The sequence below is a fragment of the Colius striatus genome, chromosome 5 (assembly GCF_028858725.1).
Source record: "Colius striatus isolate bColStr4 chromosome 5, bColStr4.1.hap1, whole genome shotgun sequence".
Lineage (NCBI taxonomy): Eukaryota > Metazoa > Chordata > Aves > Coliiformes > Coliidae > Colius > Colius striatus.
Window position 1 is genome coordinate 52,281,498 of NC_084763.1, and position 17,035 is coordinate 52,298,532.

Sequence of the window (17,035 nt, forward strand, 5' to 3'; positions counted from 1 at the left end):
AAAAAAAATGTAATTCAAGCATGTAACAATTGTCACAAGCACTTACTGGTAAAGAAAGATGTTTCCAGACACAAGGAAATTGTTATAAATTATCTATTTTTACTGGGCTTAAATACAAAGAAATCTAGTCAGAATACTTATTTTCTGAAGAAAAAAAGCAGAAGGCTTCTTTTACTACTGTTGAAGCCCAAGCTTCAGTCTAAAAATGGTCACTAATCTCTAGCAGTTTTTCTTCTAACTACGATACAGTCATTAATTAATCTTTCTCTTTTGAGTCTGTAGGAAGGTAGGTCTATTTTACAGGAGGAAATACAGTACAGTAATATTACTTGCTTCACACTAGATATTAAATAATTTAAAGAGCTCTGGTAATAGAGCTTAGAAATCTAGCTGTGGTCCTTTTTAAGTACCAAATCACACTACCTCAAGAGCAAATCCTGCTCAGTTTGAAAGCGATAGTGGTACTACAGAGGGATTCTCTAGTTGCAGTTAGTTTGGTATAATACAGCGTTCCTTTGGGATTTTTAATTACTGGTTTGGTTTTTTTTTTTTGCAAAAGCTGATAATGTCTATGTAACAAAGTGTAATAAAGTCTCATTCAGTGATGGGAATGACTTTTGAACCACTGATGTGCAAAACCTTCCCCCAAACATTCTTTTGAAGCGATTTGTCAAGATAACGTAGTCTGTGATTGCACTCATTGCAGAATTCATCTTGGTGCAGATGTGTTGAACATGATTAGAAGATAACTATTAGAGAGTTATATTTATTCTCATTAAAAGTTGCATATTTTAGTCTGACTTGACTTTTATTTTGTTTTAAATCAACCGACAGAATTCATTGACAAGAAGTGCACCCCTTGCCAATGATTCCCAAGCACGCAGTGGTGCCCGCTTTCATACGTCTTACGACAAAAGGTATATCATCAAAACTATAACAAGTGAAGATGTAGCAGAAATGCACAACATACTGAAGAAATACCATCAGGTAATATGCTAATTATTATTGGGGGGGAGGAGGGGGGAAATCTCTTCTTAAAAATTATAATGCCAGTGCTTTTTAGAGTGTTAGGAGATTTAAATTCATAACTGTGAAAAAGGAGTCGCTGCAGACTTTTTCCCTTTTGCATGAGCCATTTTTATTGTATGTCTGCAATTCACCAGGCTGTACTTCTCTAAATATCTGAGCTAGCTTTGAGTAAAAAGATATTTGTGTGGTACAGATACTAATTTGGATGCCATAAGGTTTTTTGCCTTACTTGGAAGATGCTCACTCTTTGAGCTAGTGGACTCTCACAGGCTTGAAGCTACTTTTATCCTGGGCTAGCCTGGAGATGTGTATGTGAATTTGAATGGTGCAGGTGAACTCTTTCTTCCTAGTCTGACTGCTGAATGTTCTGTGTTTCGCTAGCAACAGATTTCAAACCATTAAACATGTATGAGAAGTGAAGGCTTTGAAACAATTAACGTAAAATTCCTGCTAATGAAAAAATAATAGGTTTTGCCAACTTGAATTTCCATAAACAACAGTAAAGTCGAAAGTTAACAGTGGAGATCCCTCAAATCAGCTTTGAGAGCTGTCGTACTGTGCCAGTGTATAATTTGTGCGAATGGCACAGGGGGGAGCAGGACTTGGGAAATATGAGAAGCCTTAATAAAATTAGTGCCAATTTTCATAGACACAAATCTGTTTGAATAAGCTCTAAACCTGTAGGAATCAAAAATCCTCTAAAAATCATCTAAAATACGATACCAACTAGGAAGAGGGCTTTGTCCTTCTTTCCATCTTCCTGCTCACTTCAGTGGGTTGGGATTTCAGGTAAAGACTTCAGGGTATTTGGGGTTGGGGATTTTTTGTTGTTACTTTAGGTGATTTACTTTTGTGTTGCCATGTTTTTGTTTGTTTCTTTTTTTATACTGTTACTTTTGTAAAACCAGTTTTTAAAGCCTTCTTTCAAGGTAGAAGGGAAGCAAAAGTATAGTCTCAGGGTGCTTGGGATTGAAGGCATTGCCAGACATCTTTGTTGTGCTGCTTGGCTGTCTCTCCCTCTGCTTGGTATGTTGAAAGGAGATCTCTGAGTGCCTCCAAGTCCAGAGTAGCTTGGGAAGCCTCAAGTGAGTTAGATATGAGCTAGGATGATCATGTTCTTATTTTAATGTAGATAAACATTGTCACTATCAGAAATATTCATAAGACCATATTTTAATTACAATGTTACTGGAGAGAAATTTAAAACTATTATCTAACTGTAATTTTGAGATTATTTTTTTATTAGAATTTTGAAACCTCTGATTTTAGGTTTCATCTGTGAAGTGGTGCTGCAGAATTAACATTTTAGGCCATCTTGTATTTGGCATTAGCCAGCAGTATTAATGATACAGATTTTGAGCCTTAATCCAGCTGAGAAGTCATACTGCTATTTGAAACAGTCATCTCCTTTCAAGAGTGGAATTGAAGACAATGCTAACATGAATGAACTTAATTTATAATCTTTTTTCATTAATGCTTTCAAGCATCAGAGTTCATAATAGGCTAGGTTACAAGGAATAATGATCTGAAGGTTTTCTGTACCAGCCATCTAGTTTTATTTTATGCTGGAAAAACATCCATATAAGAAAGCTCTCATTGATGCCACCAAAATATTAATGAAGATATTGTAATTTTTTTTTTTGTCTTATAACTTGAGAGCACTTTACAAAGCATTGTAAATGCAAAGGAATTCAAATATAGAGGCAGATTAATAATTGTACTTTTACATGAAATAAGTTAATGTCAGTATCTTCAGCAATGTTCTGAACAAAATTGTTTGAATTAATTACTCTAAATTAAATCCCTCTAACTCTAGTGATGGCTGATACCATGTCCTTTGTGTTGCTGCTGGAAATTGAATACTTGTTCTCTCATTTCTGTAGATATTTTTCAGACAAGTGAAGCTTATCTTAACCTGCATGACAAAATTTAGAGAACCCATTGGCCTGGTAGAAAGGTTTTAATAATTCCCTTGACTAAATCATCCCACACTGACTGGCTTTAGACAATCTTTGTACTAGCAAGTAATGCGATGCCAGATAACATCCACTGTCACTTGAGCTCATTGGTGTTCGCTGCTGTGGTCTAGCTTTGGGACAGCTAGCTGTCTCCTAAATAATGCAAGGTTTGAGGTATTACCTCAAGCCAGTTACTGTTCCTACTTAGAAGTTTGAATATGAGCATCCTGATTTAGAGGAGAACTTAATAATGTGGATATGAGTAATTGCATTCCAACTAGATTTGTTGCCAAAGGATAGTCCCTCTCATTCACTGGAATGGATGTAACATTATGGTTCTGTGAATGGCATAGCTGCAGCAGCATGAGACTTCAGATGATGCACTGGAACTCCTGTGGATGTTTTTGTCAATTAAAAAAGTTCATCTGTTAGCAGAAAAGAGTATGCCAAAACAAAACTGAAGTGAAATGTCAAGTTGCCTATACTGATTTACATACCTTACTGCCCGGTATCTTCCTCAATTCTAGTTGTTGCTACAGTGAAAGGCACTAGTTGTAATGGCACACAAAAGTACTAAATGTGAAGATTTTTAGGAAAAAGCCTGCTTTTTAGCTTTTCTCCCGTTTCAGTTCAGGCAGCAGCAGCAGCACTCACAATGTATGTGAATATTTCTGATCTAGCTGTGCATGCTTCACAGCCCAGGTGTGCTTGTGTTTGGGACTTGTAGTGGCATACCCTGTGCCAGAGTGCTCTTGGAGCAGACTTGTATTTGAAAGGTTCAGCCTTCCACTTCCAAGGAAGGGAGCATGCAGATATCTTGAAACTCAGTTATGTAGCACAGAGACCATCCTGGAAGAAATAACTTTTCTCAGGTGCGTAAAGACTAGAGAGGTGATTCATGTGAATTTTAGAAGATTTTCTCTGTTGTTACAGGTCAAGTACCCCCAAAGGATCTGAAGCTAGATCATTTATCTATTATGAACAATAACTTGTAAACTCTTCATGTGTTGCACTCTCTTTGACCTGCCCTAGAAGGCAATAGTTATCTTCCAGTTACTTCTGACCATGATTATGAGTGACATTCATGCCATTTATGACACATCCTCTCTTTCTTCTCTCTTTCTCTAGGCTTTCCTTTTCCTGTCTAAAAATCAATTCCAGCTTTCTTCCTCATTTAAACTCTGGATGAGTTTTATTTGAATCATAATTTATTTCATTTAAACCACCTGTTTCCTTATTAAGGTTAACAGCTCCAAGCTCATAGAATCATTCCAGACCTTGGATGTACTTCCATCATTGCTTAGGGACCGAAAAAGCCTTATCAAACATTTTGCAAGTCTGCTTGAACTGCTTAACAATAAATACAAAGAGAGACAGCTGTCTTTAAATGAAGAATACTGGGGAGGGAGCCACGTCAAGTCAGAAGTGTGATATGTTCTTCATTCACCAAAGTAGTCTGCATCCCTGGCACTTGCACCTTTTTGAACTAGAAAGCTCCTGACGAGGCATCTGGGAATTAGGATGGTCAGCAGGGAAACATAGCAGGGCAGTTCGCTCAAGAACGCTGCCGAAATCCAAGTGCCAATGATTATTTTTGGAAGTCACCAAAAGATTAGAGACGTGTAGACTGACACTGAAAAGTAGAAATATAGGTTATTTTATCAGTAACTGGAGATTGTGGAGGCATATAGTCCACAAACCCATGCATTTCTTTCCATCCTTCCTCTCTTCATCTGTCTGAAGGTGCAATAGCCTGTCTGTTCTTTGGAGCTGTGAAAGACTGAGGTTATAATTGCACTGTCTGTATACTCAGGTATTTAATAAAAGCAGCACAGAATGGTTAGTAATATGTTAGGAGTGTGAATAAGTTTGGCTGAGTTATTAGCTTTCACTTTTCCCGGTTGAGTTCTATTGTAACCAAGTTAGGTGCATCACAATTTACAGTATTATTACTGCTAATTAAAATGTTTAAAATTATCAAGAGTAAAACCAAAAAGATCAACTTCAAAGCACAAGGATACATACTAGAAATTTGTAAATAACTAAAAGTGAACCAGGCTTGAAGGAGTGTCAGGAGAAGTTACTATAGAAACAGCATATGATATAGTAATTCCAAATTAAAACTGTTGAATTGTAAATAATAGTCCTGACAATTGTAAATTATAGTTGCTATCTAAAATTATGAGTTGCATTCATTCGTTTTCTCCGTCTGATGTGATGCCTTCTTTTTTTTTCAGTGTCAGTCAGGCCCACAACCTCAGACAGATGGTGAACACTTCAGTCTAAACACTGACACTTTCTGTCAACTCATCTGATGAGTCTGACGCTTTCAGTACTGAGTAGAAACACTAGAGATCATTATTTCCTCTTGCAAAGTTAAAGAAAAAAAACCAAAACAAAACAAAAAACCCCACAACAGAACAAAGCACTAAACCCACCGCTTCTAAGCAAACAGAGGGAATAATGTCTTTCTCCATGCTTAAAGTTACAATGCATCTTGTTATTTACGACTAGACTGTAAAGTCCATCGTGCATGGACCAGCCTTCTGTCTACATTTAAAGACAAAATGTCCTAGAGCACAAACCAACTAGTTTTCTAAGTGTTGTGGTGAATAAAAATATGTATGACATCTTAGATTCTCATGCTGTGAATTTCCATGCTAGCCAGTTTCTAACTGCTGTAACATTTTGTGATGCATAGTGTGAAATACTGCCTTTAGCCATGTTTTAATTACAATTTGCAATTGGTTTGGGCTGCTTATATTATTGGTATACTATGAGTTATTAGTAGAACCCTTTTCACTACTCTTCAGGTGTTCCTTCAGCTGAACATCATTTACTTATCAAGTGCACTAGAACCATTGTTATGCTCAAAAGGGTCAGCCTTTCCAATATTAGAAAAGCTGTTGCTATATGGACTCACAGATGTAGTTTGACTGTTTAAAAATGTGTAAGTTAATCAGGCAGTTTCATATTAAATATTTAAATAGTATTTGAGAGCAAAATCAAATATTCATTTGAAATACCTCCAAACCTAGTGCAGTTTGGTTTCAAATCTATGCTCCTGACCCTGAGATCATGGACGAGAAAAATGGAGTTTAACCTAGTGCTCCCTCTGGGATTATTAAAGGAGAACTCAGTGAAGTCCTCTGTGATGATAGGTGCACTGATGTTTAAAAAACATACCTGCTTCCTCCTAAAGGAACACTTTTCAGCCTATGTTGAAGCTGTGTGTATATGTTTCTTTTAGATGAATCCTCTTGTGCAAAATGTTTAATAATTTACCTGAAATACAGAGTATACTCTTGTTAGTGTATGTGTAAATATTTTCTAACCTCCAGATATTACTTTCAAGGGCAGACCTCGGTGAAGGTTGAGTAGAATTCTGTAGGCAGCTATTCTGGTTTCTGAAATATCTGAATCAAGACACCCTGCCCTTCCCAGTGAGATGAACTTGCTTTAAATCTTAAGTTGGTGTGAATAGATATAAAAGTAGAGTCCTCTGCTCTCTGACAATATATAATGGGCAGGATAGAAATCTTTTGTAAATAAATGAAAGCAACTAGAGTCTCAGAAAAAAACAACACCTTTTGAACACCTTTTATTTTGTCTTATGTCATTAAAGTGTACTTCAAAAGGGATTTATTATTTCTCAGTGCTGATACTCAGGTGATTTTAGTAAAGAAAAGAAATTGAGAAGCCATCTCAAAGCCAGTGAAGAGGGAATTGTTAGCTTACAAGCCTTCCAGTATAAAACTACTCCTGAATGCAGGTACCCTTTAGGTTTTCCATAGGTGGCTGTCTCTGTTGACTGCATATTCTCTTCCCTACACAGGTAATTGTATGCAGAATTGACACCTATTGCACTGCCTGTTTGTCTCCCTGGCAACCAGCAGAAATAGTGAATAGCAGGAAAGGAGAGGGAATGCCCATTTACTGGAGGCAGGAAACAGTGGAGTGATGGGGAAGTGAATGGCGAGAAAGGAAAGAATGGAATGAGCTAAAAAAGGGAGAGGCAAGCATAAAGGAGAAAACAAAAGCCAAAAAACAAAATGACTTTAGCTTCCAGAGAGGAAAAAATAGGAGAGAAAGGGGAAGGCAAATGAAAGGAGAAAACATGTAGGCAGTAAGGTGAAAAAAGGGGAAATTTCATCAAGAGCAGTATTCAGTGTTGCACAGACATCAAGGAATAGCCCAAGGTTATTGAATGGAAGGTAGGAGAAAACTTTGCAATCATCAATAGAAGTACATTGCTGTATGCTAAAACCAATGTTGTCACAGTATTGGTGACAACGTAGGCTGGAGAATCCCCCTGAAAAGACAGTGAGGACTAGCTATCTAGGAATTTGTGCTGAGGTGGGCTGATACTCTGGTAGGTTGCTAAAGCAGATACAAATAAGTTTGTGTCATCTTCCTTCCACATCACTATTGGCAGCCCTGACTCTGTGTCCTAGTGTAGTAAGAGATGCAGTAACACTGAAGATTTGTGGGAGGCTTGCAAAGAAATACAGTGAAGAAAAGCCCTTCAGCCAGTTCCTTGTGTGAATCAAGAGGCTGCACATAACATGACCTCTGCCCTACGGTGAGATAACTGGCATATAAAGCAGCTTTGACATGAAAAATCAGGAGAAGCTTAAAAAGTAGAGATAAGATTATATGTGTTCTTATCCAAGCAGTGCAGGATAGGACTGTTACCAAAAAGCATATGAAAACTGAATGACATGACATTGCATAGGTGAATATCTAATGACAGACAATAGCTGAATGGACTTGGCTGCATTGGCTCTGTTGAGGCCTGGGTTTCACCAGTAGATGTGTTCCATATTTTAATTGGATTTTAAATGTATAAGCTATTGATGTTGTGCACCAGACTTTCAGAAGGAATCAGCATGCCTTAGTGATTCATTCGATTGCAGCAGTACCAAGAGTAGTGTTCCTGGTAGCAGATCTGCAGCCTATATAATTGCACGTGGTGGTAACATTTAGATTACATTGCACTTAGAAGTAAAATTAACACTGGCCCAAGCCTGAAACAATATGAAATGTAAGGCTTGTATCTTTAAATCAGTCTTATATGTCTTACTAGAATGAAACAGTTTTAAATGCCTTGAAAATCTGTAACTTTCTGCTGCATGCTGGAGTTCAGCTAATTACTCCTTTTGATGTGTCACATAAGTACTCAATGGATAGCTTTCCATTAACTTATTAAGGTTCAAGAAAATGATAATCAGAATATTCTGAAACATGTAGAACTCTGGACAACTTCTCAACCTTTCACATCACACATGTGCACACAATACATTGGTGGAGGATATTTCGCATGAGGGTTTGAAAGAGAAAGTGGAACCCAAAAGAGGAGCATCATCATCTTGTCCTTCACAATGTCCAAAATGTTTTAAAACAATTTATCACTTGCCATTCAGTGTCTTTAATAAATGCATAGACTTGTCACATAAATATTTGCTTATTCAAACATGATCTCCATGATGTCGAAAGTCATGGAATCAATATATAAAGATGTAACAGAGAACAGGCATTTTGCTTATTTCTGAATTAATGTTTGCAAAATAAGGCTACCTGTGAGAAATAGGAATGTTGAGTTTTCACATAGATGTATTTCAGGATTTAATCATCAGTGATGTCAAATCTTTCCACAAATTGCCTCCAAGGGAAAGAGGAGAAGTAGCAGAAATGGCAAATTTACCCCATATTTCTCCAAAAAGAACCAAAAATGGCATAATTTCTTTGCCAATGAATCATATGCACTATGTTATCTTTTAGTCATCCTGATATCTTAGTACTGTTACTATGGGGAAGTAAGAAGCTAAGAATCTTATATTTCATGTAAACAAGATAGGAAAAATTCTATTCTTATTAAGAAAGCTTGAAGTTGTATTTATAAAAAGATTCCTGAGAGTGTAGAGTCGTAAAGAATTTCTTACTAATTTTCGGCTTCAAGCATGGAGTTTGAGAAAGCTCAGAGAAGGATGTATTTGAAACCTATGCTGCACAGCTGAGAAAATGTGTCAGCATGTTGATGATACTTTATTTTGTTAATGGTAATATTGTTGTGCAGAAGAATTTCAATTGTCTGAATTAATTAAAAAAATCATGGGGTGTTTATTACAACACTCTTCTCTAAAAAGGTGGATTTTGTTACTGGGTATAAGGACTTGTAAATGTACTAGCTAAATATCAGAGGGGTTTTTTAGCAAGGTTGCTTGATGAATTGTTTTCATGTTCTTTGGAAAGAGTTAACGTAAAGGAGTGAAGGTCTTTTCTTTCACTGAAATTTAGCAGTCCTGTTAAGCATGTACCGGCTTATTTTCTAGGCTCACTTTTATTCCAGCTGTGAGTGGGAAACTTCAGGAAATCATTCCTAAAAAGCACCTTGAGGTGACTAAATTGCTACTTCATTTATATCAAGATGGACAAATTGAAAATCTGCCAACCACAGTCACCAGTGCAAGTCCTGCTGGACTCCCACCCAAACAGATGACACGTTTTGCCTCCTCTGTGATGCAGATATGAGGGATTGATAGTTTCAAAGGTAGGAAGTTCTAGACCAACCTTGTAGATGCTGAAAGCAAGTGGCATTCTTCCCTCTTTCTTTTGTCTTCTCATCAGGATAAGAAATGTGGTCATGGAAAGCACTTATTTTAGGGGGGTTTCTTTAAATTGCAATAGCACAAGTATCCACAGTCAGCAACAAGTAGGAAACAGTGGTTGCAGTGCATGGCCTGCTTTGAGAAAGTCTCTTGGAAGTCTGCAAGAATATGGCCACATCCCTTATTATCAAGTGAAGAGCAGTCCTAGCACAGCTTTCCTTGTCTTGTGTTGCATGCCGGTAACACTGCCCTATCAGAAGGCTTGTTTGCAAATTGAAACGAAACAACAGTGTTAGCAAATGGCTGACCCTAAGTTACAAATAGGACTTAAGTGACTCTCATTAGTTTTTTCCCTCTTTATATAATACAGAACAGTTTGGGAGGGGGTTGTGTACTGCTAACCAAAGGATTTTTTTGTGTGTTATTATAGTGAGTATGTTCTGTGTTGATGGTGAAGCTGTTTTACAAATGGGAATGCTCACAACCAGAAAGGTTAAAGTCAGCAAGTTAGCAGTAGCTGAGGTTGAAGGGATGGTTTTAGTGTCAGTACTGTCACCCTAGCAGGTGTGGGGAAGGACAGGGGATTATTAGTCTGATAGTCAAGATGCCTAGCGGCTGTTCCTTCATGTGACACAAACTCTCCATATGATTTCAGATAAAGTTTCTGCATTCCAGATCCCCACGTGGAAAATTTGAATATTAGTATTTATTTTAATTAAAATTCTGTAGTTAATAGCCATTAGATTAGGGATGGCTGGATCCATTAAAGAGTTGAGTGGTCTGAAATTCTGTGGCACTAAACTGTTCTTAAAAGGTAGATTCATTTTTAGCATCCTTGCAGAACCTAAATCTTTTACAGCAGGAATCACTTAGTAATTGTTTTTATAAGAACAACTCTTTCCACCTTTTTATAAAGCATGAGAAAAGTATTTACCTTTAGAATATATATGCCAAGTAGTTGACATTTATAAAAAAATAACTAATGTAGTTTGACTAGTAAGGATTGGTTTTTTAAACAGGTTTTCTGTAACCACAGCATTAATATTTATAATTTCACTTCATGATTGAATAAATTACTGATGGTCAAAATGAGCTATGTATCCTGTAACACATTATAACTGCTTTGTGAAGTTGGTAACAACCCTATGGTTGGAAATCCTCTCATTCAAGAACTCTGACATAAAAATTCTGCATCAGTTAAACACAAAAGTCTTCTTGGGAGCAAACTGCTCAGTCTTTATGCACCGCTCAGGACTGACATTGCTGTTGCGGCCTTTTACTGACAAACTTCTTTATTTCAAGGCATACAATCATATTTCCCTACTAAGGTGCTGATTTGCATTTGCTGAGCCTCTGATATTACACCCATTCATAGGCAGTTTGAGCTTGATAGTTGCACAACTGTGTCATGGCTGTGTGTTCTCTGCTTCAGGACTTGTAACCTCCAGTATACCACAGGGTAGACAGAAAGGAGTGTTACAGGCCTAGCTGTGCCAGCAACATTCAACTGAGCTCATGTGTCAGAGTTGTTAGTCAACATTATGTTTAGTACAGACAGCAATTTCCATCTTCATTTGCTTTGTTTCTTCCCAGACAGGATTGTTTTCAGAACTCTTATATGTTTATAATTTTACCATTTAACAAAAGAAATTCTGTGTGTGATATGTGCAATTAAGTTAACAAGAGAAATTCCTTACAGTTAGCCCAGGAGCCCAAAATTGTGACATCTCCAGCGTTTCCAAGAGCTTTGTGTTATTATTTGTTACCAAATACTGACTACTTTTGTTAAACAATTCAAATGGCTTATTCAGTTCACTTGTTTCAAAGTCCCCTGTATTTTAGAATAACGTGTTTCTAATAACCTGGTTGCTTTAGCACAGAAGAAGCAGCACCTAATGATATTCAACAAATACTTAAAAACTGATCTACTTTAAATGCTCACAGTTAGTTTTCATGTTTGCTCTTTTGGCCTTGGATTTTTAAATATCCTCCAAATTCCTCTGTTTGAGACTTGGTAATAACAGAAAGAGGAAAGCTGGTGAGTCCTTGCTGACTTAGATCATTGTGGTTTAACTTTTCCTTGGTTCCACAAAATGAGTGGATGTGTGTGAGTTGGGTTTAGGAATTAATAGAGTACAGGCATTTTTATTCTGGGAATAAATATGCATTCTTCAATAGTTATCATCAATGTAGTCTGTACTTTTTCTGCTTCCTCCAGTAGTCTTTCCAATAGAAATTCCAACTATTAGTTGCAAGGCAAATGATTAAAAGAAAAAAGAAACGGGTTTCAGGTGCAGGTGACGAATCTGTTCAAGATTAATAGCCCATTTGTAATGGAATGTAGTAACCTTAATAAAATATAATGATTCATAAGTAAAATACAAGGATCTTGTACTTCACTGCTCAGTCCTGTTGACTCTGAAATGCAGCCATCACGTGGGAACTGGCAGAAAGTTGGTGATAAATAATACCTCTTGCTGGTGATAGCACTATAAATGTTCATCATAATAAACAAATATTGAGAATGGAGAAACATACAAATTAAGTATAGTCTGGGATAAGAGAGTACAAAATACAGCAGTGTGATGTTTGAAAAAAATATTTGGTTTTTTACATCAGTACCAAGTATGTTTTCTGCATTATTTGTGTGCCTTTGGGACCATTAAAGTGAAAAGTTCTGTCGATTGGAGCCTGCTCTTTCTGTGAAATTATCTATAGAAGACAGGAGTTACAAGTTTAGCCGTTCAAAGTTTTAGCTTTTAAACACTGGCCTAAAAGCAGGATAATCTCCTGATAAAGGGGTTTGCTTTGGCATGACTTTTCTGAAGGTTTGTCTCCACATGAATATATATATATTCAGAAAATAAATGTGTTGATTTTGTTTTAAAATGATATATTTATGGAATATTTATCCATCCTTATGTCTGTTTTTTCTTTTGCTCCTGCAGTTTATTGTGGAGTGTCATGGGAATACGCTTCTTCCTCAGTTTTTGGGCATGTACCGGCTTACTGTTGATGGAGTTGAAGTATATATGATTGTTACAAGAAACGTGTTCAGCCATCGTTTATCTGTCTATAGAAAATATGATTTAAAGGTGAGGAATAACTGCTGATGAAATAGCTTACAGTAGCTGTAAATCTTTACTATAAATGTTAGATTATGCTGATGCTTGCATACTGCTCTGGGTTTTAATGGATTTTAGATTGTGTTACGTAGGAGCCAGCATTAAGTGGTTTACTTCTGCATCCAGGTTTAACAAAACTGAAAGATGGTTCTATAGAAATTGTACAAATTTATTTGTGCTATGCATTTTTAGACAAAACAATTTAACTGGGTATGTTTGTTAAAACCCTTCACACGAGCACAATGATAATTCTGCTTCCCGTAGGTTTTTATCAACATTATGGAAGGCCACAACTGATTCTGCAGAGGGCTTTTATAAAATAACTAAATATCATCATAAGTTCAACCAATAAAATGCTTCTAATAAAGTACATCACTACTACAAAAGCTTCATATTTCATTCTATATTTTTTAAATAATTTTTAAAAGGAAAAGGTTCTTAAACACCAACATTTCTGTTGCTTTTATCATAAGGTGTGTTTTAGTTTTGTTTCAGGTTTATCTGCTCATTATAATTTTGCCCATAATAAGCCAACAGCGCTTACAGCAAATGCCCAAAATATGATCTTGGTCTTTCGAGGTCCCTTCCAACCCTTAAGATTCTGTGATTCTGTGATTCTACTTAAGGGATTGCATTTAATTTGGTTCACAAAGTCTGCTTTTAGAAACCTGCTTCTTTCGAATACGTGTGATTTCTATGTGTTGAACCACTAAGTGCATCTGCAAACTTGTTTTAAGATGTTTGTTTAGCATTCTCCATGAAGAGATATGTAATGCTACTTACTGCACCATCCTTTCCTACTTTTTTCAATACTTCTCTGAACATGATATTTAAGGACTGATTTCTAGATTGCTAAAAATTGACATTTTGGTATTTATTATTATTGGCAGCACAGCTTACATGAGAGAGTTTTTAATTTGAGATACTTGTATGTGTGTTAGAGTATCATAATGTCCAGATGCATTTAAAAAAAAAAGTCATGAAAGCACAACACAAAGAAACATAAATGATATATAATATGGTCTTAGCATTAGTGTCAACAGTTCTTGGTATTATTTACCCCTGTGGACACTTCTATACTCTATTCATTCTGTCCAGCTGGACAGAATTGCTTTAAAGATTAACTTCTCTTGCAATTGAAATTTAACATCAATATCATATTGTTCTTCAAAACAAACTCCTTCACTGAGCAGATTTATAGTGACACTACATATATTATAAATGACTTTTTCTTGGTTTTGCTACAGCATCTGTGGTTGTAGGTTCAGAGTCCTTTGTCATATGTGAATATTTTTGGCACCAGCTTAGAGCTCGCTTGTAGCACAAGTCTCTACCTTTGTAGATACTAAGAAAAAGAGACCACAGAGCAGCATAGGTATTTTTCAGGCTACTGGGACATTTTATTAAAATGACTTCAATGTCAAATTTGGCAGTGTCCCTAGTTCTTATTATTGTTAATCCACTTTTTTCCTCTAGTTTGGTTTTCAGCTGATCTTTTTTCAGGCCCGGTACTATGTCGGAGCACAGGATGCAACATAACAGATGCATCATCAGTAAACCGAAATGTCAGACTTTTCCCAGGCTTTATTATCACTTAATGGTATAATGCTTGCTGGGCCATGCATAATAACAAAGATGTGCCATTCCATTGATCTTTCCTCTCCGTCTTTTCTAAGTTTTCTCAGTTTATCTCTGCAAACCGAATAAAACAGACGTGGTTGGGAATCCTCACATTCTTTAAACTTAGTATGACTCTATTCCAGCACTCCTTTACACAATGCACACCTTTCCACCAACACTAGAGCTCATTTACCCATCTTTCAATGTCCAATTATTATGTTTGTAGTTATTATTTCTTGCACTGCTATTATGTGATAAATACTGGGTACCTAAAGATGTGGACCTGCTCCAAGAAATTTACAAGGAAATAGATGCAGCCTTTTTTTTTGTCATGTCTAGCTTATTTAGAAAGCACTGTATTGTCTACTAGTTTTTGGCTAAAAAATCAGGTTTTTTAAAGAAGAATAATTAAATATCCAAAATGTCTTTGGCAAGCAGTGTAAACCTTTTGAATCCACAGTTAATCTCATCTCTTCTTTTGATTTCACATTGCTGTGAGGTGCTTTGTTCTTGTTTGTACTTTGTGATCTTTTAAGTATTTTTCTGTGTTTATGTTGTGTAACATCCTTTTCAAATGTGTATTACATATGTCCAAACAGTTACATAGGATAGGCTGTTCTGTAACTATACAGCTAAATTGGCACCCAAAAGAAATGGGAAGTCTGCCAAGGAAGCAGAACTTTCAGGATGATAGTCTCAAAATGAGAATGGGACATGAGGAAGAAGCTCCAGCAGTCAGAGGGCAATAGATGAGCATTTGAGGATTTAATCCATCTTTCTTCTCTCATGATACATCTTCTTCAAGTGATTGCAACAGTTCAGAGGCCCTGGCATTCTACCTACTGTGTCACTTTTCTTTAAAACAGCTTTCAAGTTCAGAAGGATGCAGTTCATCCACTTTTTGACCTGTTGCCGTAACATTTTCAAAGTAGCTTCTGACATATGCACATTTTTAGATCCATTTTTTCTGTTTCAGGGCTCTACTGTGGCTCGAGAAGCCAGTGACAAAGAAAAGGTATGGTGCATTTCTGTTTCTTTTTCAGTTATCTTAACTTGCTAGCTAGTCTCAGGACAAACATAACCAGTGCTGTTCTGCCCCTTTTCTTTGTTTTCTGTCATATTCTCCCCTCTTGAGTTCTACTTTATTCCCTGCTTTATCTTTCCTCTATTTTCTGCAGACCTTTGACTATTGGTTTGCAATGGTGTTGAGATTTCAGAGGTAAGTGAGCCGATCCTCTACTTCCTCCTTTTCCATTTTTTCTCTTCTTAGTTTCTTCAGGGCCTGCCCTGTGGTAGGAAAACATCAGGACTTTCTTCTCTTTTCTCCTGCTTCTTCATCTTCTTTCTCTTAACTCTTTAATATTGAGATTTATGGATTGTCCATGTCAGTTAATGGAATGATGTGACGTGGCACCACTTCTGGAATGAATGCAAAGATGAACCCAACCTTGAATTGTGAGAACCTTTCGGTATGTAAAGCTCCTATAAATGAGCAAACAGCTGACATATGTACCTGTAATCAGAGGCAGTCTCCCTCAAATTCTGGACTGAAACTTTGCTCTAAATGGAAGTTGATCACTTTGTTTTTCTCCATCTCCAATTCATTTGGAAAATTTAATGTTCTCAAACAACATTTCTCTGAGATTTCAGTGAAATAGCTTGATGGCACTTTAGGAGAGGTTTGTATAGAGATTCTACAGATAATGGAAGATGGACCGTAGTCTCCATCATCTAAGACTTATTAGATTTCCAAATTTGGATGAAGTCTAGGAACCCATGACCCTTGTTTTCTTAATTTTTCAAAGCACATTCCTTCTGAAAATTGTTCAGTAATCCACTTAAAATACTTCATCTTATGTTGTCCCTAAATTCTGTTCAGATCATTTGTTTTCCTCCTAAGCATTAGTTGTACCGTACCTGCCTCTCTGAGTCTTCTACCACACAGCTGCACTAAGGAGTAAGCGACATGCAGGAACTATCAGTCCTGTGGTTCTCAGTAAACAAAAAAACTCTGCAAAGCATTTCCACTTCATCCTAAGATACAACCAAACACTTCTTCCAGTGTCAGGCCACTGCAGTGTCCCAAATGCCAACTGTTGTTACAATAGTCAGCATTAACTCTCTTTTGCTGTACCTGACCCTCAAGATCATGTCTGGAATGGACTCTGTTCTTTTCTTGTGGTCTGTTTTTGTTCTTGTTTAGTAGCACAACCCTACTGTTTTTAAAGGCAGAGGCATTAACCCCTCAATGTCTTACAAACAATACCTAGTGTCATTGAAAACCTCTGCTGGAAGTATTAAAATAATCTGATAGAAATGAGGAGGGCAAATTATTTGGATGGGGCTGCTTCAGGTTACACCCTTAAATGCTTGGAATAGTAGCATAAAATTTAACAATTATTTACATATATTCAGCTATACAGGAGCTGATACTATACAGATGTTTAGTACAGTGATTTTGAGCAGTTTCAGGAATGTCTCGTAATAAATAGGTTAATAGTAGATGTGCACATACTGTAGTTAATACATTGAGTGAGAACCTCAAAGAAACAGTGCCTTAATTTTATTGCTATGTAAATTCATGGCAAAAGTACTATTTAACATGTTTATAACTAAGTTGTGTAGTTTTGTGTCAATGTATACAGCAACTATCCCTGAAGTTTAACGTGAAATCGTAACTTCAGTTAAGGCCAGT

The 17,035-nt window shown here is 36.6% G+C and overlaps 1 protein-coding gene across 1 annotated transcript in view; it reads left to right on the forward strand.

The window, feature by feature from the left end:
- The window catches only part of PIP4K2A (phosphatidylinositol-5-phosphate 4-kinase type 2 alpha), a 125,051-nt gene that overhangs the window by 91,695 nt on the left and 16,321 nt on the right, over positions 1-17,035 (forward strand). The window contains exons 4-6 of the mRNA XM_061996397.1: positions 835-987; positions 12,544-12,690; positions 15,317-15,355. Coding sequence (XP_061852381.1) covers positions 835-987; positions 12,544-12,690; positions 15,317-15,355 — 339 coding nt within the window. The remainder of the gene's footprint in view (positions 1-834; positions 988-12,543; positions 12,691-15,316; positions 15,356-17,035) is intronic.